Source organism: Heterocephalus glaber, unplaced genomic scaffold, assembly GCF_053883595.1.
Source record: "Heterocephalus glaber isolate CG9 unplaced genomic scaffold, H.glaber_assembly_v1.0 deba00001733, whole genome shotgun sequence".
Lineage (NCBI taxonomy): Eukaryota > Metazoa > Chordata > Mammalia > Rodentia > Bathyergidae > Heterocephalus > Heterocephalus glaber.
The window spans coordinates 4,343,244-4,366,877 of record NW_028258444.1 but is presented as its reverse complement, the minus strand read 5'-3'; the positions used below and the strand labels follow the sequence as shown (position 1 = coordinate 4,366,877).

Genomic DNA, 23,634 nt, shown 5'->3' with positions numbered 1-23,634 from the left:
AGCCCTCTGCAGACGGAATTCAGGGCGCACAGGACCGCGCAGAGCCAGGCTGGGCGCCCAGGGCCGGCTTTCCCGTCAGGTGTGAGGGCCTGCTCCACACTACAGCAGTCCCGAGCACTCGGTGACCGAGCCGGAACGTAGGCAGGTGCCCGCCTCGCGCCGCGCGCCCCCGCCGCCGCCGAGAGGAGTTTGTTTATGTGACGTCGCCGTAGTAGGTAGTCCCCGCCCCGCGCCCCGCTCCTCGGCCGCCGCGTTTCCCGCGCCGCGGAGCTTCTCCCCTTAAAAGGACAATAGAGGCCTCGGGAGCGCGCGCGGCCGCCCGGCCCTCTCCCCGCCCCACCCCGCCCGCGACGCGCGCGCGCCCGTATGCAAATGAGCTCGATTCAAGAGAATTTCGGTCCGAGAGCCGCGCGTGCGCAGAGGGAAAGCGGAATCTACACCTTCGCGGCCGGCCGTGGCAACTGTAGAACTGCAGGAGACAATCTTTTCGGACGCGGCGGTTGAGGCGGAGCGGAGCTCGGAGGGGGCTGGCCCGGCGTGCACGCCGCACCTCGGGAACGTTGTTGCGCGTGGGTCGGCCGCTTTGGGAAGGTGAGTGGCTGAGGCGGGGCTGGGTGCAGAAGTGTCCCCGGGCTCGGACTGCGGGCTGTTCCCTCGCCGCCGCCCGTTCTCACGCGCGCACACACAGGAAGTTTTGTCTCGCGGCGGCATCGGCGGAGCGCTGCCCCGGCCCGCCCGGCCCTTTTGTGTGCACGATCCCCTTGCTCCCCCGCACCTGAGGCCGGCCGGGGGCCGCGCTGAGGACTTTCCTCGTTGAGGCGCGCCCTGGGTGGGAGGCCGAGCGCGGGCGCGCTGGGGCTGCAGGACCGCGTGCGGAGCGGGGGCGGCCGGCCTCACGTGAGGGCCGGGGACAATGAGCGCGGTCGCCGAGAACTAAGTTGTCGCCCGGCGGCGGCGGCGGCGTGAGGGCCCGCGGCCTCCGGGCGGCGCGGCGCACGCGGCGGGGCGTTGTTGCCCAACTCGGGACGCGGCGACAAAGAGCGCCACGCGCGGCGGCGGGCGGCCGCTCACCTGTGGCGCAGGTGTGGGCGCGGCGGCGGCTGGGCCACCCACTCGCGGCGCCGCTCAGGGCTCGGCGGGACGGAGCACGTGCCGCTGGCGACCCCGCGAGGGCGCGTCTCGGCGCGAGGTCCAGCCTGGGACAATGTGCCCGCGTGATGGCGCCGCCAGTCCTGAGAGCGCAGCCCGAGTCGCCGCTCCGGGCGCCGCCAAACTTTGCCGGGCTGGCGGTCGGCGGGGCAGGGCCGCGCCCCGAGAGCCAGCGGGAGACAAAGGCCGCGCGCCGTGGGGCCGCCGCTGAGTTGGGCGGCCGCCGGGCGCGGCTTTGTCCCCCGGGCCGCGCGGGGAAACTTTGGCGGCGCGGCGGGCGCGGGTGCCGGTTGATGCGGGGCGCCGGGCTCCCCGCTCGGGCGCGGCCCTGGGGCTCCCATCCCGGCCGGGGCCCCGAGAGCGAGCGCAGCCGCCCGCCCCGCGCCCGGGCCGAGCATGGGAGGTCCGCGGACCGGCTTTGAAGTGAACTGTTGCCATGTTTGAATTACGTCAGGGCGAAGCCATGAGAGGAACAAGCCCCGGCGCGCGGCGTGCGGGAGGCGCGGCCTGCGGGCGGGCGGTCGGGTCCGCGCAGGTGAGGGCTACCGTCACCCTCGCCCGGCCGGTACCGGCCAGCAGCCCGCGCGAGGCCCAGCTGACCCGTCGTGCGGACTGCTTCGCCCGAGGGTCCAGAGTCTGGGAGGAGTTGAGCTGCTTCGGGGGAAACCGGCGAGCCCCTTCTTCGTCGAGTTGCGGCTCGAAGGTCCGGGGCACCCAAGCTGACGACCCCCAGAAAACCACCCCGGGGAAGTTTCGGGGTCCCGGTGGTGCTCGCCGGGGAAGGGAAGCCTGGGCGGAGGGCGCGCCGCGGGCCTTTGTGTGTTTATGCATGGGAGGGGAGCTGGGAAGGACAGGTTGGTTGGGGTGGGGGCCTGATCTCTTGGGGTGGTTCGATGGTGTTGTCTGTTCTGGCAACACTGACCCGTTTCTTTGTTATTTCCTGCTAGTAATCCTCCATGATTGCTTACAGTCCGAAAATGAGAAATTACTGTTTAGCCAGACCAGGGACCCTGTCACAGTTTTACCCAAGCAGTCCTTCAGGAAGGTTAAGACAACTTTTCCTCTTTTTTGTTTTAATAAATTAAAGTGAATTTGACCTTGTCATTAAAAAGTGCACTGAAAGCACCTGCTTTTTTCAACTGGACTTTGTTAAAGCTGAAGAGCCCGTGAATTTATCTTGCAAAACAGAACAGGTTTAGTTCAAAGTAGGGAAGCTTGTTTCTGGTAGAGTTCCAGAGAAAAGCCCGATGGCATTTAAGGTATTTACAGGGTGATTTTTGGGGAGGGGGAGTCTCTTTGGCCTAAAGGCATTCAGGACTTTGAAGGTTATCTCCGGATGACCTTGGCCTGCGAGCATTTCGGGAGCTGTGCTTTTCTGAGGTACTGCAAGGGCCGAGAGGAAGCTGCTCAGGAAGATGACACTGGTAAATGGCCACCTAGCCCTCCTAGCTTCCCCCGGTTCCTGTGAACTGGGGTTGACCTTGTAGTTTCCCCTCCTAGATTTTCTTTTCAGGCTAGATTTTTTTTTTTGCATGTGGCCCCAGGCATAGCTCAGAAATTATGCTGCTTTGACACTTGGATGCTTCCTTGGTATTTGGGGTTTGCCTGTAGTCTAGACATCCCGAGATAGCAGCACTGTATCTGTTGCTTCTTTCCTGATCCTTGTATTTGAATCAATTTAAGGGTTAGAATCTGGAAAGGGTCATGACTGGAAAATACTATCCTTAGATCCTCTGCCTACACACACCAGAAAATCTATACAAAGTGAATGATTTTCCTTTTGTTATTAAGTAAACACATTCCTCCTATGTTTTAATTGACCAGATTACAAGCACGGAGAGCTAACCAGTGTAGTGCATTTCTGAAATGAATAGAACATGACAAGGAAATGAAAACCATGCGTATAACTTTTGGTTCCCTTTGGGCTGGTATTTCTCTAGATCATGTACTTAAAGGCGTATGAGGTGTTCAGCAAAGTCACCAGATTCTTTGATTTGTTTTTCCTAGTTTACCGGTAGAATTTCAGTATTCTGGGAAATTTCAAATGCCACATATATAACTTAATCCCCACCACCACCGTGTGCTGGGAATTGAACCTAGGCCTAAGGCATGTACCGCTAGGGCCCAGTAGTTTTGTTTTAGTGTTCAGATTTGTACAATAGAGATGTGGTTTATCAAAGTGAGTGAGTTAGAATGGGAAAGACACATGCAGTCTCCACTGCCTTCTCTTTGTTATTTCTCTTGTGGGAAGATGAATATTTCAAGAGGTAGCATATTCTAGAACCTTGGTGTTCAGCAGGCTGCAAGGCTGCCATTTCATATTTTTATCTCTATATATCTGAAACCTAGATGGTCAGTTTTTTTCCCCTCCAGAGTAGTGGTCAGGTCTTGAGAAAACTTGACACCTGGGGGATATTTATGTCAGCAAAACACTTTGAGAATGATTTTTCATGTGAAACAAGTTTTTCACTGGGGAAAGATTAAGTTTATTTCAAACCAAAACTAACTTCATAAAGCTGTTATGAGGACAAATTAATTGACCATGCCAGGCCCATAGTAGATTGATTTGGAAATATGTCATTTTTGTTTAATTTAAGAGACCATAGGACTATAAATGAGAAGAAAAGGAACACATTTGATGAAGTGTACTAAATTAGTTCAGAAGTTTCTGGGATTAAGCAGGACTAGGTTTCAAAGCTGTGGTCACAAATAGTTTTGTGGTCCAGTTTTCTCACCTATCATATGACGATATCTATCATATAGGTTGTAAATAAGCAAGAGATGTGCTTAAATACTGGCTGCTCTTGTCCTCATAATATTGGGAAGTAGACATTTTACCAAGGATAAAAACTAAGCCCTGGGTCACTTACCTTGTCCAGACAAACATTCTGTAAATGTTGAATGGAAAAAGTGAGCGAGCAACCCCATCCCCCACCTTCAGAAACCGGTTCTGGGAATGTACTGCCCCCAACTCCTGGTCGCCTTTCCAATTCTGATTCAACCATTTTACATCAGAAATTACAGCGAGGTCCTAGAAAATGTCACGTTCTTCCTGGTTCCTCTTGTCCACAGAAGTGCTTGTGTTTCTTACACTTAGTTTTGGTTCTGTGGGGATTCTAGTTGAAACTATTTTGTTGTCTTTTGTTTCTTCAGTTTCTCTTTTAATTCTGTCTGCAACTAATTATGCAGGTAATCTAGAAATCTAGTCTAAAAGGAAGGAGCTTGTTTTTCAGGTAAGTAGGTTTACTTTTTGCATCAGGAACACTAAGGTCACAGGTATATTTGCTATTACATAGTAAAGCACCGAAGTTGCATCTGAGCTAAAATCTAGTTTTGTATTTAGTTGTTTCCAACTGTTACAAGAAGTTTGATTTTCACAAGTGCAAGGAGGACCCGAGTTCGATCCCCAGTACCAAAAAGAAAAAAAAAAATCAATTAAGAAGTTTGATTTGGTGTAAATGTCACTGTAATTTGGTTAATGTTAGTGTGTGGTGATTTGTAGCATTACTTTTTTTGTTGTTGTTGTTACCGGGGATCTAACTCAGGACCTTGAGCTTGAGAGGCAGGTGTGGTGCCACTGATTCCTGGCCCAGTAGCATTACTTTTTGAGACTCATTTCTTCCCATAAACAGTCTCCTATTTTCCCCACAGTCTTGGCTTGAATTATGTGTGAAATATTTTTTTCTACCAGTTGTCAAGAAGATTGTTCATCATTAATCCTCTTTTTAGTAATTCATTAATTTCCTGGAAATCTTTAAACCTTTTTTTTTTTACAGAAGTGTATAGAATAAATTTTAAGGAAGAATAACTCATTTCCAAACATTAATTTTGTATTCTCATCTTTATTGTCACCATTTCTCACTCTGCCATTTAGATTCCTCTTGGCTCTCCCACAACTTTGGGTAGTTAGTGAATTTCACATACACTTGGTTGTAATATAAGACTTCCCTGCCCTGCGACTTTACTATTAAGCAGAGGAGTCTTTCTTGATAAGTGTAGAAAGGTATGGAAACAGAAGGCTTAATCCTTTTTTTAAAAGTAGTCCTGGGGATCAAACGCAGGGCCTTCTCATTGAGTCCTTTTAAAGGGTGGGAGCCCTTTTTATTTTTTATTTTGAGACAAGATCTCACTAAATCATTTAGGCTGGGCTTTTGATTTGCTTCAGCCTCACAGAGTGCTAGTATTACAGGCATGTAACACCAGGCTCAGCTAAGACTTAATTCTTAAAAGAATTTCTCAGGTTTAGAGAATAGAGGAAACCATCTCAGACAGAAGTAGCAGCCTGAATTATGGCTAGATACTGAAGTTGGTTTGGTACTCCTAGAATATCAGAATTCCAAATTGGGAGCACCTAGTAGTCAAGACTGGATCCTCCTTGCCAAGGAGATTAGATACTATTCTGAAACCAGGATATGGGGGTGGTTCATGACTGAAATTTCTGAGAATTCAGGCTGTTCCTTGTCCTGTAGGCTTGGGCTTAGGAAAAAGCCTCTAAAAATCAGGAAATTTTGATGTATCAGGAAACCCTCTGGAGGGGGCTGATACTAATATTTGAGCTTTAGGAAGATAACCATCTATTTGAGGGATGCTAAGAAAAATCTGTTATGCAGTCCTGACAGTAGATCAGACATCAAGATGAGGGTCAGTCAGTCAGTGGGGAAGGAAGGAGCAAGAACCAGAGAAGGGAAGAAAGAAGCTGAATCTCCAAGGACCAGATAGGAAAGGAGGTGGGGAGCCATGGAGAGGGTGAAGAAGAGACCAGCTGACCTCCATATCTGTGTGTGGGTATGACTGGGTGGCAGTCAAGATAGGCAAACAGGAAGAACCTTTAGGGGGGAAATTATTTGAATCCTTTAGGGAATTTAAAAATTAGAATGTATTGATGATGGGCAGTTGGCTACATTGATCTCTACAGTGAAAGGAAGAGGATGGACCAGGATATGAACACTGGGAAATTAACAGTAAGGTTGTTAGTCACTTATTTAGAGTGGACTTCCACAGAACAGAAAGCAAAATGACTCCTGAAATATGAGACGAGAAAAAAGAAGGGACAGACCTGGGCCTAGAAAGGACTGAGCTGAATGTTTACCATGTGCCAGTCCTTGTGTTGGTGCTTTTATTCAAAAGAATTGCAATTTATCCCAATTTTGCTAAGCTTGAAAATGGAAGTGTTTCACAGAAAGGAGTATGGGCCTGCTTTATGACTGTAAAAATTTCCCTGAGAATTCAGGCTGTTTGTTGACCTGTAAGCCTGGGGTTAGAAGAAAACCTCCAAAAATGGGGAAACCCTGGATATATCTTGGGGAGATGGGAGTTTACTTTTATGTAATATGCTAGTCTGATATATTCATCCCCCCTCCCCCCAAGTACACAGTGATATCTTCATACACTTGCTTCACAGCATCTTTGGAAAGTAGAAGTGAGATTTCACCCTAAGATTCTCTACAGAGGCAAATAAAATTAGAAGTTCCTTCCTATTTGTAAAGACAGAAGCAGAAATAGACACTGAGTTGACTCTTAGTACCTTTTCACCAATCATGACAGTTATGTTCTGTAACTGATAATCAGCTCTTAAACTCAGACTCTCCAGCCTTTTTTCTTTTCTTTTTTTTTTTAAATTTATTTATTTTTAAAATTCCTTTATTGGTACATTTTAGGTATACAACACAATTACATTTCTCATTAGGAACTTGTACCTTTACATGATGCATCTTGGTTCTTATTTTTTCCCCATTCCTAGCCCTCCCTTCAACCCCTCCACCCTTCCCTGTTTACAAAGACTTTATTTCCATTTTTTCCATTTCTCATCATTTTTCCTTTCCCTTCTTTCCTTTCCCCTGCCCCTCCCACTACCCCTACCCCTTTGAACCTTTTCTTCCTATTTTGCATTATCGATTATTCATTCTAATCAATGGTACATTTTAGGTATACAATATAATGACATTCATCATTGGAAATTTGCACCTTTACATAGTCTCTCTTGGTTCTTATTTTTCACCCTTGCCCAGCCCTCCCTTCAACCCCTCCAGTCCCCTCCCTATTTACAAAGATTTTGTTCCTATTTTTCCATTTTCTCATATTAATCCCATTCCCTGCTATCCTTTCCCCTAGCCCTCCCACTTCCTTCCCCTTTGCCCCTTTTCTTCCTATTTCACATTACCTATTATACATTTAGTCTTTATTTACACTTTGAGTTTCTCACACCAGAGAAACTATTCGGTATTTATACATGTGTGTCCTATTTATTTCACTTAAGAGTATCGCCTCAATGTGCATCCACTTAACCTTTTTTCTTATTCACAGGAATCACTTGGTGTAGAATTGGGATACCTAGTTTTTGGGGGCTTTGTTCACTGCCCAAATGGGCAGACACCTAATATTTTTTAATATCATGAAAGCTCATAGAAAGTTGGATTTGTGATTTTACTACGTTAGCTGAAGGCTTATGAGCTTGAGCCTCTTTCCTATAGGATGAGTTTTGGCATCTCTGCCAAGTGTAGATTCTAGACAGTTACAGTTATTAATGTTTTTCCATTGAATCTCTCAGAGATGGGGTGCATATTTGGAGGAACTGTTGGTAAACAAATGAGGTCCACCATCCCTTTCTCAGTTCTTCCAAGTGAATTTAAGTTTGTCCCTTAAAAGTGATTAAATAAATTCAGAACTGCTAGTGTTGGGATATGGCTGGTCTCTAGAAGCAGGTGAGAGGAAATGTTTTGTTACTCCATAGCTTAAAAAAACACTTGGTTTCCTTGACCCTTTGTGAAGAGTGTTGCTCCAGTTACGTTGTCAGCGTTTACTGGATCCTGTATTTAACAAGGTGATTGAAGACAGCATTCGATTGGCTAAAATAGTAGCCTTAGCAATCACTGCACCTCGAGGATCCCCACAGCATGTAATCACAAGTCCTTATGTTTATTTCTCTTCTTTTCCCATCATCCCGTCATTTAAAGTTCAGCTCAGAAGTACCTCCTTCAACTCAGGATTGGCTTTGGTGCAGTCTTTTGTTCATTGCTGCTTACTTCCCATTTTGCAAATCTTGTCTTTTCCTTGCTGTTTCCTTCCTGTTCTGTTCTCTGTGCTGATTTTACCAGTGTGTTCTGTAGGCTGTCGGGGGTGGTGTATTTTCTACTGTTTATCTCTGTCTGTAGATCTTTGAGGAAGCTTATTTAAGCTCTGCTGGGCCTTTTCAGATTTCCCTTACAGTTTAGGTGAAGGTGTGCGATAACTATGGTTATTAGAGAATGATGCTCCTGTATTTAGAAAAAGCTGTATAGAAGAGAGTAAAGTGAAAGTAAGCTTCCTTCATGCTTGCACTCCTTGGAGGCAGCCAATATTTAATTTTTTTAGGGCCAGCAATGTAGCCCAGTGGTAGCAATGTAGCCCACTTGCCTAGCAAGTTTGAGGCCCTGGATTCAATCCCCAGTACCACCCCAAAATCAATCAGTCAATCATGTAAGTTTTAAAAGTTTGTAAGTCAGGCACAGTGGTGCACACTTGTAATCCCAGTACTTGGGACACTTTTAAGGCATAAGAATTGCAAGTTTGAGTCCTGCCTGGGCAATTTAGTGAGACTCTGTCTCAAAATAAAAGATAAATATGGTTTGGAGTTTAGCTCAGTTGCACCACGCCTGCCTGTCAAGTGCAAGGTCCTGAGTTCAGTCCCAAGTACCAGGGAAAAAATTTTTTTAAATGAAAGATAAGTAAAAAGGACTGGGGATGTAGGTCAGTTGTAGAATGTCCTAGTGTCTGATCCCCAGTACCACCAAAAATAAATTTAAAAATAAAAGTTTGAGGGCTGGTTATTTAGCTCAGTGGCACTGCGGATGCCGCCTGCCTTGCAAGCACAAGGTCCTGAGTTTGATCCTTGGTACTCCCCCCGATAAATAAATAAATAAAATAAAAATAAAAGTTTGCATATTTAAGGTCTCAATTTTTAAACATACTGTGTGAGGTTATACCCTATTATTAAATTTGCTTGTTACATAAAACAAGTCCTGGACCAGGAACATCATTCCCCTCTTTGCATATACCAATAGAATCTGCATTCTTTTTAAGGGCTGAAACAGAATTTTACAGTTTGAAGATACCATAATTTAACCAGTCTGAAAGTTCATGAACATTTAGGTTTCTGTTTTTTTTTTTTTTTTAAGTGTTAGGTCAGTAATTTTTAGAAAGAAAAAAAATGGTGACTAGATGCTATATAGTTTGAGTTTATGCTGCTTCTCTGTTTTTTCTCTAGCTCATCCAGGGGCATTTTTTGAGTTTTGAAAGGTATTTTTGAATGGAAAAAAAGCCTGTATTTCTAAATGTTAAAAAGCCAGATGGAGGCCTGTAGATAGTGGAATTGGGGAAGTTATAACAGGGTAGTTATTGGTATCCTTTAAAGCCATACATAGGAGCCTAACAGATACTACCTTTATCATAGTGAGAACCATCTCCATTTGTCTTTTTTTTCCTTTTTCAGCATGAAAGATTGTCCCCAGGGCCTTGTGCATGCTAGGCAAGCACTCTACCATTAAAACTACATCCCTATTCTTTTAAAAAATACTTTAAAAAAAAATTTGAGATAGAGACTAAGTTGCCCAGGCTGGTCTTGAATTTGTGAGCCTCTTGACCAGCCTCCTGACTAGTTGGAATTATAGGCGTGTACCACCAGGCCCAGCTTCCATTTTTGTAAGTGTTAAATTAACACCCTTGTAAGATTTAAAAGACAAGAAAATGATGGGAAGAATGAAGTTTTTCACCTTTTCATCTAAATCTGTTTTAGAAAGGGGACTGTGTGTGTGTGTGTGTGTGTGTGTGTGTGTGTGTGTGTATTTTTTTTTTTTTTTTTGGTACCAGGGATTGAACTCATGACCTTGCGCTTGCTTGCGAGGCAGGCAGCAGAACCACTGAGGTAAATCCCGGGCCCTGAAAGCTATATTTTTATTTCAGTATTTACACTGTTTCCTGGTTAGAGCTTAAAATCAAGTACTGTACAGAATAAAAGCCCAGACTTTTTCAGTCCTTTGGTGATTAAATGCACATTAGCAAATTAAAAAAAAAATCAAGTATTGTTAACTTATGAGACCATCTTTAAGGTTCAAATTATGAGAAAAACTTTTTTTTTGGTGGTATTGGGGATTGAACCCAGGACCTTCTCACCTAGCCACATCCCTAGTCCTTAATCCTTTTCTCATTTTTTGAGATAAGGTTTCACTAAGTTGCTAAATTCCCCAGGCAGAGTTCGAATTTGTGGGATCCTCCTGCTTCAGCCTCCCAGAGTGCTGGGATTACAGGCATGTGCCCTAGTGCCAGACCAGAAGACTTCTTAAATAGCATTCCTGCAATATTTCTGGGAAAATGGCCGGGGATTTAGCTCAGTGGTTCCGCCGCTTGCATTGCAAGCACAAGGACCCGAGTTCGATTCCCGGTACCAAAAAAAAAATTCTGGGAAAGAACATTGTTTTTCTTTCTCAATTATATTGTACTCAGTAAACTTATGTGTGTTGGATTAGATGTAAAATTAGACATCCTTAATTTGGCCTTACAATTTCATTAGATTAGAATTGCCCCTTACTATTTTGTGGGTTTTTTTGGTACCAGGGATCGAATTCAGGACCTTGCGCTTTCGAGGCAGGCGGTGGAACCACTGAGCTAGATCCCCGGCCCTGGCCTTTCCTATCTTTGATGTAAAAGGCTGCCTCATCCTTTTTTGACTCAGTAACACCAAAGTTACATTCTCTATGCTTTCATTAAATTGATTATGGTTTGTGTGAAACTAAACAGTTTTAGATTGATTTTTGCATTTTGAAACTTTTTTCGGTCTATGTATAATGTTTTAGTCATGCAGTTGTAGTTTTTTTTTTTTTTACTAATTTAGCTATTTCAATCTTTTTAACTTTGGGAAAGTCATTTAAATTGGACAGCTAATTGAAGGCTAGTTGATTTGTTTATGACTTACAATATTTTTTAAACGTGTAAATATTTGGCTGACAGCTAAAAAAAATCAGTGAAAGTACTTTTTCATATGTAAGATGCTAAACAGTGACCGCTTTTGAAATAGTTTAATTACATTTATTGAACACACTTTGTGAGACCTGCATGAGCCTAGATGCCAAGGTTACAAAGATGTTGAGGGCAGTTCTAACTCAGTTGTTTCCATTTTCATTGCATCTTAAAAACAGGCTGATCAGACAGATAATGCACTGTTGTGACAACATACACTATTTGGTGTCTTTTTTGTTTTGTCTTGCTTTTTGAGACAGAGTCTCACTATGTAGTCCTGGTTGGCCTCAAACTCAGCAATCCTCTCCTACCTCATCCTCCCAAGTGCTAGGATTATAGGCCCGGCCTATTTGGTGGCTTTTGCAAACATCACTATCCATCTTTAGAAGATAGGTGACCATTTTAAATAGATTTTAAGTTGGCTTTACCTCATGTAATTTTCTTCTGCTTTCCCCAACACATGAGTAAGGGTGGGATTGTATAGGGTTTGCTTTCACCTATAACTGTTCATCAGGAAGCAGGTACAGTATTCGCTTCCTTTTACTAAAACAGTGGTGAATGACATGCCTATGAGAATAGATGCAAAAGGCACAAAAGCTTAGTAGCTGACCATGTCATTTGAACAAATAAGACAGATTATTCTGGAGGAATCATTTACTATTTCACACATGCAGGACCAGGAAAGAACCAACCATCAGGTTGCTTGAAATAATAGAAATCTAAAATATAAAGTGACTGTGCCACACCCACCAAACACAGTCTGAAATACATCAGGTTAGTTTCAGAGGTCAGTTTGTGTCTTTGGTTTTCCTCCAGACATTTGGTAAGGTTTTGGTTGTTTCATCAGTGAGTCTACGGGTTTTGTAAAAATACTTTCAGTTAATCTCAGGGCTTTCCAAACCTCAAAAAGGTTAAACACCAACCATTGCTTAGCTGGGTTGCTGTAAACAAAGCCCAGAATGAAACTCCTGTATATTTGCAGCAGGTTCCCAGGCGCCTCGCAAGTGCAGGGCTAAGCATGGAAAAGGCTGAGTGGGTTTATCAGGTAGTCACGGCCTCCCCCAGTCTCCCTGAGCACTGCTTGGGAGAGCCAAAACCTGGGAGTGGATCTCCCTCAGATGTTTGGGCAGAAAGAAGAATTTTATCAGGATAAAAGTGAACTCCCAGAGCTACATAATGAAGGATTGTGAATCATAAGGTATCAGGATAGTTTCCTTGATATATTTAATGAAGAATGGAATGTCTTAACCAAGAGGCCGAACAGTAAGTTTTATGGCAGTTCCTACAAGCAAAACAATCATTTAAAATGAACAATTAATTCAGAATAGCCATTGATTTAAAAGAAAGCTCAGTGGGCTAGGGATTTTATTTTAGCTCAGTGGCACTGCGCCTGCCTCGCAAGCACAAGGTCGTCCTGAGTTCAATCCCTGGTACCAAAAAGAAAGAAAGCTCAGTGTTTAGCTATAGGCATAGCATTCCTTTACAGCTTGCCAGTGTGATAAGAGACACAAACTATGGCTTCTTGTCCAAACCCAGCCTCAGGGAACCCCATCCTGGCTTAGATTCTCTTCACTGCTGTGTGGTTGCAGTTGTCTGTCACCTTCCTGAGGGGAAGATGAGTGCGGAGACCTGTGGTGCTAGGATTTAGTTTGGGCACTGATGAACAGGCTGTGCTTCCTTTGTCCTTGCTGAGGAGAGAAACCAAAGTTTTCTGGAGCTGTTGATGACCAGCAAGGGGACTGTGGACTCTCGACCTCCAGGGCAGGATGTCAGGGTACTAGCTGTGTTACATTGTGCTTTAAAACAGGACTGAGCAAATTAAAGCCGTAACTTCTTTACTTTTTTGTCTCCACTATCTGCTCTGTCATTTGATCCTGGTTTTTCCAGAGCAACACATGACCATTTTCTTGGGAAGCCATTTGCTTTTCACTTATCACATGGGTTTGTCAGATTGAAAAAAATCTGCCTTATTTGAATAAGTCTCATTATAGTTTTTCTTACATGTAGAATACCTTTTTTCATTTTTTTTCTTTCAAAAGAATTCCCAAATGTTTAACTAAAATCATTATCAATTAAGAATATTTTATTTTCGGCCGGGGATTTAGTTCCGTGGTTCCGCCACCTGCCTTGCAAGTCAAGGTCCTCAGTTTGATCCCCGGTACAAAAAAAAAAGAATATTTAGTTTTCATGTTTTAGTAATTCTTACAGGAAACTTAGTTTAGACTTAATTTTTTTTTCGCCCTGTACTAAGGATTGAACCCATGTCCCTTGCACTGAGCTATATCCCCAGCCCTTTTTCATTATCTATTTTTTTATTTTGAGACAGGGTCTCACTGTGTAGGTCAGGCTGGCTTTGAATTCACTATGTAGCCCAGGCTGGTCTTAAACTTGTAGTGATCCTCCTGCCTCAGTCTCCCAAGTGCTAGGATTACAACAAGTGTTTGCAACCACGCCCAGCTTAGACTTAATTTTTCAACTATATCAGTGGCCTTCCGTCTTGTCCCATCTCCTTTCCCTGCCTCCCTCAGCAACAGAACATTGAGGAGGAACATTAACAGTAACTTACTTCTAAGGAAAACTTTAGTGTTTAGCTAATTATTTGGTTACAAAATTATTTTAAGCTCCATTCTTTTCTTTTTGGTACTGGAGATCGAACTCTGAACCTTGCGCTTCTGAGGCAGGCAGCGGCACCACTGAGCTAAATCCCAGGCCCTTAAGTTCCTTTCTTAAAAACTTTATAAATCCTCTGTCCATATTTCTGAACCTCCCTCTCTCACCCAATGTTTGGCTACACCTCTGAGTCACTTTCACGGATCCTTGCTGGGTGGGGTGTACTAACCAGGGTTGGAGTGGAAGGGTAATCCAGAGGCAGATCCTGAAGTTTTTGTTTGGCTTATATATTTAAATTTATCTCTAAAATAACTTTAGAAGGATAATGTTGTATGGTTGTAACACTTAAAACTGGCCAAAGGTGATTGGTGTTAGTAATTTCCCCATATGTTGCCTGTGTGATGCTTTCTGGATACAGTAGTTTGTAGTGGGCCCTCAGACACACTAGCCCTTGGTTTGGCTTTTCATCAACTGCCTTAGTCCAGATGTGCTGGTGAGGTTGGCTTTTGGTTGGATACACAGATGACATCTCTAAGTACAGATTTACTGTCAGCCACATTTCTGTGTCCAGCCCTAGAGATGTTTCTTCCTTACTTAATTAACACTAATGTCAAGATTCCTTGACCGGGGGATTAGTTTATTTCACTCTTAAGTTCTTGGATATTTGCCGTCTGCTATTAACTGTTCTTAGGCAGAAAGCATAGTAACTTCTATAAATAAGTAGGGCAGAGCAATAATCAGGCAACATGGGCTCATTCTTAATTTGTATTAATGATTTATAGAATTATTAATCCTAAATTCTAAGCCTGGATTTCTGGGAATTTTTGATCCTGTTTTCAGCAATTCCAATGCAAGTCCAAACCTGACTTCCTAGAACATCCCATTTACCACAGAATTCTCCCCCTCCCCCATTTTCTGGGGGTAAAGCAGTGTGGGCTGATGCATGTTGAGCTACTTGTGTGCTTGGTATCATAGTGGTTATGGTAAATGCACAGAACAAAGGGGAATCAGAGGCACAAAATACAAAGATATGCCTTAATTTAAGTTTTAGGATCCATCCTTAATTACGTATGATTTCATCATTTTGTAAGATTGTGGGAGAGTTTGTGGTATTTTTTTCTTAAAACCTGATTTAAAAAAAAATTCTTCCCCAGTTTTAGAAGAGTGTTGAGGTGAACAGGAAGGAGGTAGTGGAGGCCTCCCTACTTAACAGAGCTGTTCTGTGTGTTGATGCAGTTGTCTTGAGAGTTCAAGAATGGCGGCAGATCCAGGAGGGCTTCCCTGGAGCCTGCTTCTTTGGCCTGATCTTAAAACACCAAGTAGTTTAGGGGTGGAGTGGACCAGAAAAGCTCTTAATGGCTTCTTGTTATAGCCCTCACAAAGCTGTGTCAATTCCCTTGCTTTCACAGACTGCTGCCCAGAAGAAAAGATGTTTGGTTTTCACAAGCCAAAGATGTACCGTAGTATAGAGGGCTGCTGTATTTGCAGAGCTAAGTCCTCCAGTTCTCGATTCACTGACAGTAAACGTTACGAAAAGGACTTCCAGAGCTGTTTTGGGTAAGTGCAGTTGATGTTTGTACTGTCTTAGACTGAAAGACATCACAGCATATGGAAATGTTTCTAAGCAAAGCAATTGGAGCAGTGTGCTAATAATTAGAAGCACTTATATTTTAATTCAGGATATTTAAGGCTCCTGTTTTTAAAACAAATGATACCATACCCAACCTGTTTTTTACAGATTAACATGCGGTACCAAATTGTGAAGGCTCTTACCGTTCTAACTAGACAAAGCATTTTGTTGTTAACTTCAGGATATATAAAGGGATTTTTAAAAATTACCCTTATTCTCTCTTACTAATCATGATCCTCTAATATTTTTTCTATACAAGTATATTTTAACCTAATTTGCTGAGGAAGATGATACTCAGACTTAGTGTTCTACCTTGAAACCTGTCAGGATATGTTTTTATTTCATGATTGCATTTCTCACTTATCTTTTGACAATAAACCTCTGCTTAATAACATGGAATTTATTTTCCAACAAATGCCTGAATAAATGTGTAATGTTGAACCATTTACTGTTAGAAATTAATTTCACCACTTTTCTTACCAAAACTTAAATTGACCACTTACTGTTAATCCTAGACTTAGTAATTACTGTGCAGTATTTGGGCATTGTCAGAAAGTACTATGCTGGCCGGGGATTTAGGTCACTGGTTCTGCTGCCTACCTTGCAAGCATAAGGTCCCGAGTTTAATCCCCGGTACCAAAAACGAAAGTCTATGCCTACCATGGCTTTTTTTTTTTTTTTTTGGTGGTACCAGGGGCATTCTTCCACTGCACTGAGCTACATCTCAGTCCTTTTTATTTTTTTGAGAAAGGGACCTCAGTTGCTCAGGTGGGACTTGAACATGCCATCTTCCTGCCTCAGCCTACTATGTATCTAGAATTATAAGCAAGCACCGCTCTGGTTTTGTTTTGTAAAACTAGCCCTTGGTTTGGCTTTTCTTCACCTGTCTTAGTCTAGATGTGCTTGAGGTTGGCCTTTGGTTTGGATACACAGATGATAAAGTACAGATTTACTGCCAGTATCTTCCTGCCTCAGCCTACTACATACCTGGAATTACAAGGGAGCACCACTCTGGTTTGTTTTGTAAAACTGGAATATCATGGCACATTGTTTTCCAAAGGGCACCATTTTACTGATTAATGAAATAACTCCAAATTTCCAGAAGGATTAATTAGACATTGTTTAAAACCATGGCAACTGGGATCTTTTTTCTGGTCTTAGTTTTACTGTTAATTTTTTTTTTTTTTTTTAACTGTTAATTTTACAGACATTTTATTGATGAATTGGTTATTGATTTCCATGCTGGGGAAATTTGTTTTTGTTATTCTAAAACTACCAAATTATATATAGAATTGGTTCTTGGTTCTATACAGATTAATTAAATATACTACAGGAACAGTGGAACCAAGTCATCTCAAATGATTAGAAGTTGTACCTGTGTCACCAGGTGTGGTGGCGCACATCTGTAATCCCACTCAGGAGCCTGAAACAGGAGGATCCCAGTCGAGGCCAGCCTGGACTACATAGTGAGACCCTGTCTCAAAAAACCAAAACAAAATAAAGAAATTGTACCTATCAGCTGTAAACGTACTTGCGTGAATCCTCTAAGGGAAAGAACCCTGACAAAGGCTTGATGGTTCTCTTTCCAGGTTGCATGAGACTCGTTCAGGAGACATCTGCAACGCCTGTGTTCTGCTTGTGAAAAGATGGAAGAAGCTGCCGGCAGGATCAAAAAAAAATTGGAATCATGTTAGTTTATCTTTCTTTTTCCACAGTAATACCTCTTCCTCTTCCCTTTTTTGTTTCCCATTTTGAGGCAGATTCTTCCTAAGTTGCCCAGGCTGGGCTTGAATTTGGCCTCCCAGAGTGCTGGGATTACAGGTGTATGCCACCTTGCCTGGGCATGAGTTTTTCATACAATTTTTTTTTTTGATACTGGGGATTGAACTCAGGACCTTGTGTTTGCGGGGCAGGTGGCGGAACCACTGAGCTAAATCCCTGGCCCCGTACAATATTTTTGATAATCAGAACAACACTGTTAAGGCTTTTGTGTGTCAGTTTAGTTTCTTGGTGCTCGGATGGAACCCAGGATCCCTGCACATGCTGGGCTCTACAACTGAGCTATTCCCAGCCTAGGGTCTCACTCAGTGCTGTCATGCCATAGCTTTCAGGGTTGTGAGATTTACAGAGTACTTCTTTTTAAGTAGGCAGGCATTTTTCCTTGTGCTTTCCCGGTACTACCTTAACACTGTCCTTTAGTGACAGATACTGCAATAGGCTTTTAGATTTGTTACCTTATTAAATATGAGTGTTTCTTTAATACTGTATTTGGAGAAGATCAAAGTTGTGATTTTGAAGGTGATGGAATCCTTTAACACAGAAATCTGCACAGAGTAAATGTGAATGAATGCCCATGTGCAGTAGTATGTCAAGGCTGGACTGTGAGAAGGAGCCTCTGCCCTCGTGTAACTGCCCTAAGGGGTTAGGGTGTGGTGAAAAGAGCTAAAGATGGGGTCTGGAGACCTTGGTCTTAGTCTCTTTCCGTCCCCAGACAAAAATCTTACCTATTTACTGGCTTAGTGAAATAATTGTTCTTTGCCTTGATCTGCTTCAGTCTAAAATTAGACTAACAAAAATAGCCCCCTTGGGCCCGGGATTTAGCTCAGTGGTTCCACTGCCTGCCTCGAAAGCCTCAAAAGCGCAAGGACCCAAGTTCGATCCCAGGTACTAAAAAACAAACAAACAAAAATAGCCCCCTTGCTTCTTTGTGGTAAAATCAGTAGTATATGAGAGCTTTTTAAACTGTAAAACATAATCCTGTAGAAATGTTAGTTATTGAGCCTGATGACGGTAATTTGCAATATAGTGGTTTGAATCTAGAACCTTTGCTCTGAATATCTCTGGGCTTCTTTTTATTTTTCATTTTGAGCCAATCTTGCTGGGTTGTCCAGGATGGGCTCAGCCTTGCAATTCTGCTGCCTCAGCCTCCTAGAATGCTGGAGAATCATAGGTGTGTGACCATGCCTAGGTGGGCTTGATCTTTGTTTTGTTTTTGTTTTTGTTTTGGTACTGGGGATCGAACTCAGGTCCTTGCGCTTGCACAGCAGGCTGCGAAACCACTGAGCTAAATCCCTGGGCCAAGGTGAGCTTGATCTTAATCTAATTGGGTCATCCAGTAATGACCAACCCCCCCCCATACATACATCTCATTTAAATTTATTTATTTATTTAGTACAGGGGATTGAACTTGGGACCTTGTGCTTTCGAGGGAGGTAGTTGAACCACTGAGCTAAATCCTCGGCCCTACATAAATCTTATTTAAAAATTTTTTCCAGGAAGAAGGGAAAGGAAAAATTATGAGAAAAGAAAAAAAATGGAAATGAAATCTATGTAAATAGGGAAGGGTGGAGGAGTGAAGGGATCACAGGTAATGGGGAGAAAAATAAGAACCAAGATACATCATGTACAGGTACAAGCACCCAATGATAAATGTAAACATATTGTATACCTAAAATGTACCAATAAAAGAATTTTTAAAAAAACTTTTATTTTCCAGGGCCAGGGATTTAGCTCAGTTGTTCTGCCGCCTGCCTCAAAACGCAAGGTCCCAAGTTTGATCCCTGGTACCAAAAAAAAAATTTCTTTTTCCCGACAGACTCTTACTGTTACTTCAAAGAAAGCATTAAAAACAACAAGAAAGCAACCCAGGAGTGCTGGTAGCATTGCTGAGGGGTAGAATGTTTGCATGTCTTGTGAGCGCCCCTAGGTCCCTCCCACACCACAGAAACAAACCCCCACAGATAAATTGTACTTCTCTTTATCTCATGTGATGATTAGAGGGGCAAAGAGCCGTCAGTATAGAACTGAGTATAAAATTTGAGTTCTCAAATAGATGTGGATCTATCTCCATCTCCTTTCTTAAGTGATATTAAATATTCATTGTTTTCTTCCAGGTGGTAGACGCAAGGGCAGGACCCAGTCTGAAGACTACACTGAAACCAAAGAAAGTGAAAACCCTGGCTGGAAACAGGATAAAAAGCAACCAGATCAGCAAACTGCAGAAGGAATTTAAACGTCACAGTAAGTTTGGTATTGGAACTTTAGTAGTGAGAGCAATTTTTCAGTTTTTATTTTTGGTTGGGGCTGGTATCTGGAATGTGTGGATCATTTTTCCCCTTATTGGTTTTTTAAAAAGAGCATTTGAAGTTAATTGCTAAAGATGTTACCTTATACTGTGAAATCTTAGAAGTCTATCTGATGTATTTTTTATGAAAAAATAAAATTTCATAACAACAAAGAATAACAATAGTTAATACACTATTATATACTATATTGTTATCTTCAAAGTCTGTCTGATTTTGGTGTCATAAAAGCACCATCAGAGTACTGACTACTCTGATGTCTTTATCAACATCTTAATTTTCTTTCTTTCTGTTTTTTTGGTACCAGGGATCAAACTCAAGTCCTTGCACTTGTGAGGCAGGCAGCAGCACCACTGAGCTAAATCCCCAGCCCCCAACATCTTAATTTGCTAGAAGGTGTATTTCTAGTTTGTTTACTTTGAGTTTCCTGTGCATGCAGAAACTCAGTCCTGGAGATAGGATGTGTTAGTGGACAATCTATGACTAAAGCCCAGATTTTTGGAAAGAAACTGTAGCAATCATCATTCACATGTGGAGTACAGCCAGCCTAGGCTTTCAGGTTTAAGGGCATGTGTCCTGTGGGTGATAGAGAGGAAAATTGAGTTTTGTTTTGTTTTGGTTTTGGGGGTGGTTTTTTTTGGTGCAGGGGATCAAACTCAGGACCCTGCACTTGCAAGGCAGGTGCAGCGCCACTGTGCTACATCCCTGGCCAATAGAATGGAAAATTAATGTCAGATTAATATCAGGTTCACGCGCTGTTACTGGAAGGCTGTGGAGGGTGCTGTGGTGGCATGTCATGTTTGAGAATGTTTCAGATTCTGAAAAGGAACCTCCTGCATATAATGATATTTTTGTCACCCTCAGGGTGTGAGTTACCACTATTGAATCCAACATCACTTTTCACAGCAAAAATACAGGAGTAGTAGGTGGAATGAATAGACCACATAGGTCTGGAGAATCAGTTGTCACCTCATAATCATAGTTCAGGTCAAGCCAGATTTAGAGCTGTCTTGGAATTGTTGTCAGGGGTTAAACACTTGTATTAGGAGCTCTTAGGATTTTAAAACCATCTGTAGAACCTTGTTAGACAAAATGTTATCAGTCCAAACAAAGTAGTCATCATGCTTGTTTTAGAACAATATAGAGACAGCCAGGTGTGGTAGCACTCGCCTGTCCTCTGAGAGGTTGAGCCAGGAGAATCACCAGTTCTAAATCAGCCTGTGCAACTTACAACTTAGTGAAGCCTTCAAAATAAAGATATTTCAAGGGCCAGGGATTTAGCTCAGTGGCACACTGCCTACCTGGCAAGCATGAGGTCCTGAGTTCTATCCCTGGTACCCCCCCAAAAAAGATACTTTGAGACAAGGTCTGAGGGTGTAGCTCAGTGTAAAGGCCCTGGATTTTAATCCCCAGTATCACCAAAAAAAAAAAAAAAAAGAACTGAATTTACCGAGTAAGTAGAGTAGGACATGAAGAACTCATTTTGATACATTTATGTACATAATTGTCTCATTTCCATTTTAGAGATTAGGATAAGAAGCACAGAAAGGCTGTATAACCTTTACCAGATCATTTTAGTAAGTAGTAAAGATGAATTTGAATTTTGGCAGCTCAGTTTCAAGACATTGGAATTTCTACACAGCACTGGGTGAATAGATTCCCTACCTCTGGTTTTGTTTGCTTCCGTGCATCCAGCAACTACCTGCCTGTGTCTGCTGGAAGCATCATTTGTGAAGTGCTGAAAAGAGTTAGACCTAGGGCTTTAGGGTCTGTGTGGAGTTACAGTTACAGGTGTGTGACTCTGGAGTTGCTAGACATTTAACCACAGCCTCCTCACCTGAGAAGTAGGGATCATCATGGACAAAAGTTGCTTTTTATTAAAACAACAAATTCTTACGTATTTTTTTAATAGCATTCTTTGTAAAATTTGTAATGATTTCTGGTTCTTGTAGAATAATTGTTGTTAAGTACCTAGAGTCTTTGGAAGTTTTATTTGAGGGAGAGCATATTTGGGCTGAATCAGTTCTGTGCAGTAAGCAAAGGCTGTGAAAGTTGCTTATTGTCTCCACCTACCTACCTCATGCTGGTTTTTTTTTTGTTTTTGGTACCCGGGATTGAATTTGGGACCTTGCGCTTGCAAGGCAGGTGGCAGAACCACTGAGCTAGATCCCTGGCTGTTCTCTGAATTTTAGAGACTTGCTTTATCCATCTGGTCCAGTACATGTGGGTTGATTTTAACCTATTTGTGATTCCCGTGATACAGCAATATTGTAGACTTCTAGTGTAGTGACTGACCACCAAGATTTATTTTCTGACTTTTAAGTTTATATCAAGACTTCTGAGGAAAATAATATTAAATCAGGTTTAGCCCTCCATCTAATTTTTATTCCTTATTTAAATCAGGATCTGCTGTTTTCCCTTTTTGGGTAAGGTGATGTTTTTCTTTGTCTGATTCCAAGATTTCCTTTATTTAATTTTCAAAGGTTTAATAATGGTATGTCTTGGCATGAATTTCTTGAGTTTATCCTATCCTGTTTGGGCTTTGCATAGCTTCATAATTTGTTAGGTTTGTATCACTTACCAAATTTGGTAAAATTTCTGCCATTTTATTTTGTTACCTTTTCACCTGCACTCTTTGCCCTGTCCCTCTAAGATGGTAGTGATGTGAATGTAGCTTTTTGGTTACAGTCTTGGAGCTTCATTTGTTTTCTTTATTCATATTTGGGTAATTTCCGTTCTTCCAGTTTACTGTTTTGTTTTCTCTGTCTCTGCTGTTGAGCCCATCCACTAAGCTGCTTATTTCATTTATTGTATATTTTCAGTTTGAAATTTTCCATTTGTTTCTTTAATAGTTTTTGGCTGTGTTGTTCCCCCACCTCTCCTGTTGCTGGGGACTAAACCCTGGGCCTTGCCCATGCTAAGCAAGTGGCTCCCCCACTGAGCTCTGTCCCCAGCCTCCCCTTCTTTTTCTTTCTTCTTTTTTTTTTTTTTGTAACAGGAATCGAACTTGGGACTTTGCGCTTGCTTGCAAGGCAAGCTGCAGAACCACTGAGCCAAATCCCAGGCCTCCTTTCTTTTTCTCAACAAAGACTTCCTATTTCTTTACTGAACCCACTTTGTTTCAGCATAATGAAACATTTTTTGTCCTAACTGCTTTAAAATCTTTGTCTAATAATTGTAACATCTGTCACCTTGGTGTTGACATACACTTGCCTTTCATTCAGTTGGAGATACTCCTGTTTTTTTAGTATATATGATATGACTTAGGTTGAAATTATGGACATTTTCAGATTGTGTTGTGAGACTCTAGATCTTTTTTTTTCCTGGATCTTATTTAAGATGGATGTTTTAACTGGGTTATTTAGACACCCTTGCAGCCAGGGAAGCGGGAAAGGTGCCCACCGTGTTTATCACTGCCTTGTTAGAAGAGCCCTCACTGCCTCCATTGACATCCAAGGTAGGGGCAAGTTCTTTGTTACCAGTGGGGGGAATGATTCAGGCTCCCTATGGTGAGAGGGTGCCCTTGTTCCTGGTGGACCATAGTGAAAGTCCTGGCTCCTCAACTGGGCTTCTGGCCACTACGCTACTAGAAATTTGGTGCCAGATGACAGTGTAAATGAAGGTGGGAAATCAAGGCTCCCTACCTGGCCTTTGCTGAGGTGGAATGCAATGGTCCTGTTTTTTCTTTGGTGTTTAGTTGGAGCTTGCTAGGCTCCCCTTTTCCCTGATTCTTTGACAACAGAGCTCAGAGGCTTTTATTGGGGCTTTTGTGTGTGTGTGAGTGTTGAGGATCATTACCTTTTTATTATTTCATCCATAGTGTCTTACAGACTTATTATGGTTTTTTGACTTTGATAGTGCAGAAATAATATTTATGCAGTAGAAACAGTGCTGCAAGTTTCAAATTATGGTCTGTTTCCAAGCTAACTGTATGTGTACAATTCTCTCTTGGTGCTGGGCAGCCAGAGCAAGCCAGGGCTCCCAGTCAGCTGCCACACACTCCCGAGGGCAAACAGCCAATACTTTACAGTATACTGTTGCTAAGCTGTGCTGTTTGTTAGGTGTAGTAAATGCATTCTCAATTTGGCATATATTATAGTGGGCTTATCCAGGGTATAACCCCAGCAGAGATAGAGTAGCATCTGTAATTGTGGCTACGTATAATGAAACTGA

At 42.6% G+C, this 23,634-nt stretch overlaps 1 protein-coding gene across 3 annotated transcripts in view; it reads left to right on the top strand.

Moving 5' to 3' along the window:
• The first annotated feature begins 401 nt into the window (after nt 1–401).
• Nucleotides 402–23,634, top strand: part of Sinhcaf (SIN3-HDAC complex associated factor) — a 30,720-nt gene continuing 7,487 nt past the window's right edge. The window contains exons 1-4 of one of the 3 annotated variants that reach the window (XM_004855050.4): nt 402–591; nt 15,159–15,306; nt 16,969–17,068; nt 19,273–19,399. In XM_004855050.4, coding sequence (XP_004855107.1) covers nt 15,179–15,306; nt 16,969–17,068; nt 19,273–19,399 — 355 coding nt within the window. In that variant the 5' untranslated portion in view covers nt 402–591; nt 15,159–15,178. Of the gene's footprint in view, nt 592–1,520; nt 1,853–15,158; nt 15,307–16,968; nt 17,069–19,272; nt 19,400–23,634 lie in introns of those variants that run through there. The other 2 variants (XM_087200263.1, XM_004855051.4) reach the window with 2 other exon arrangements.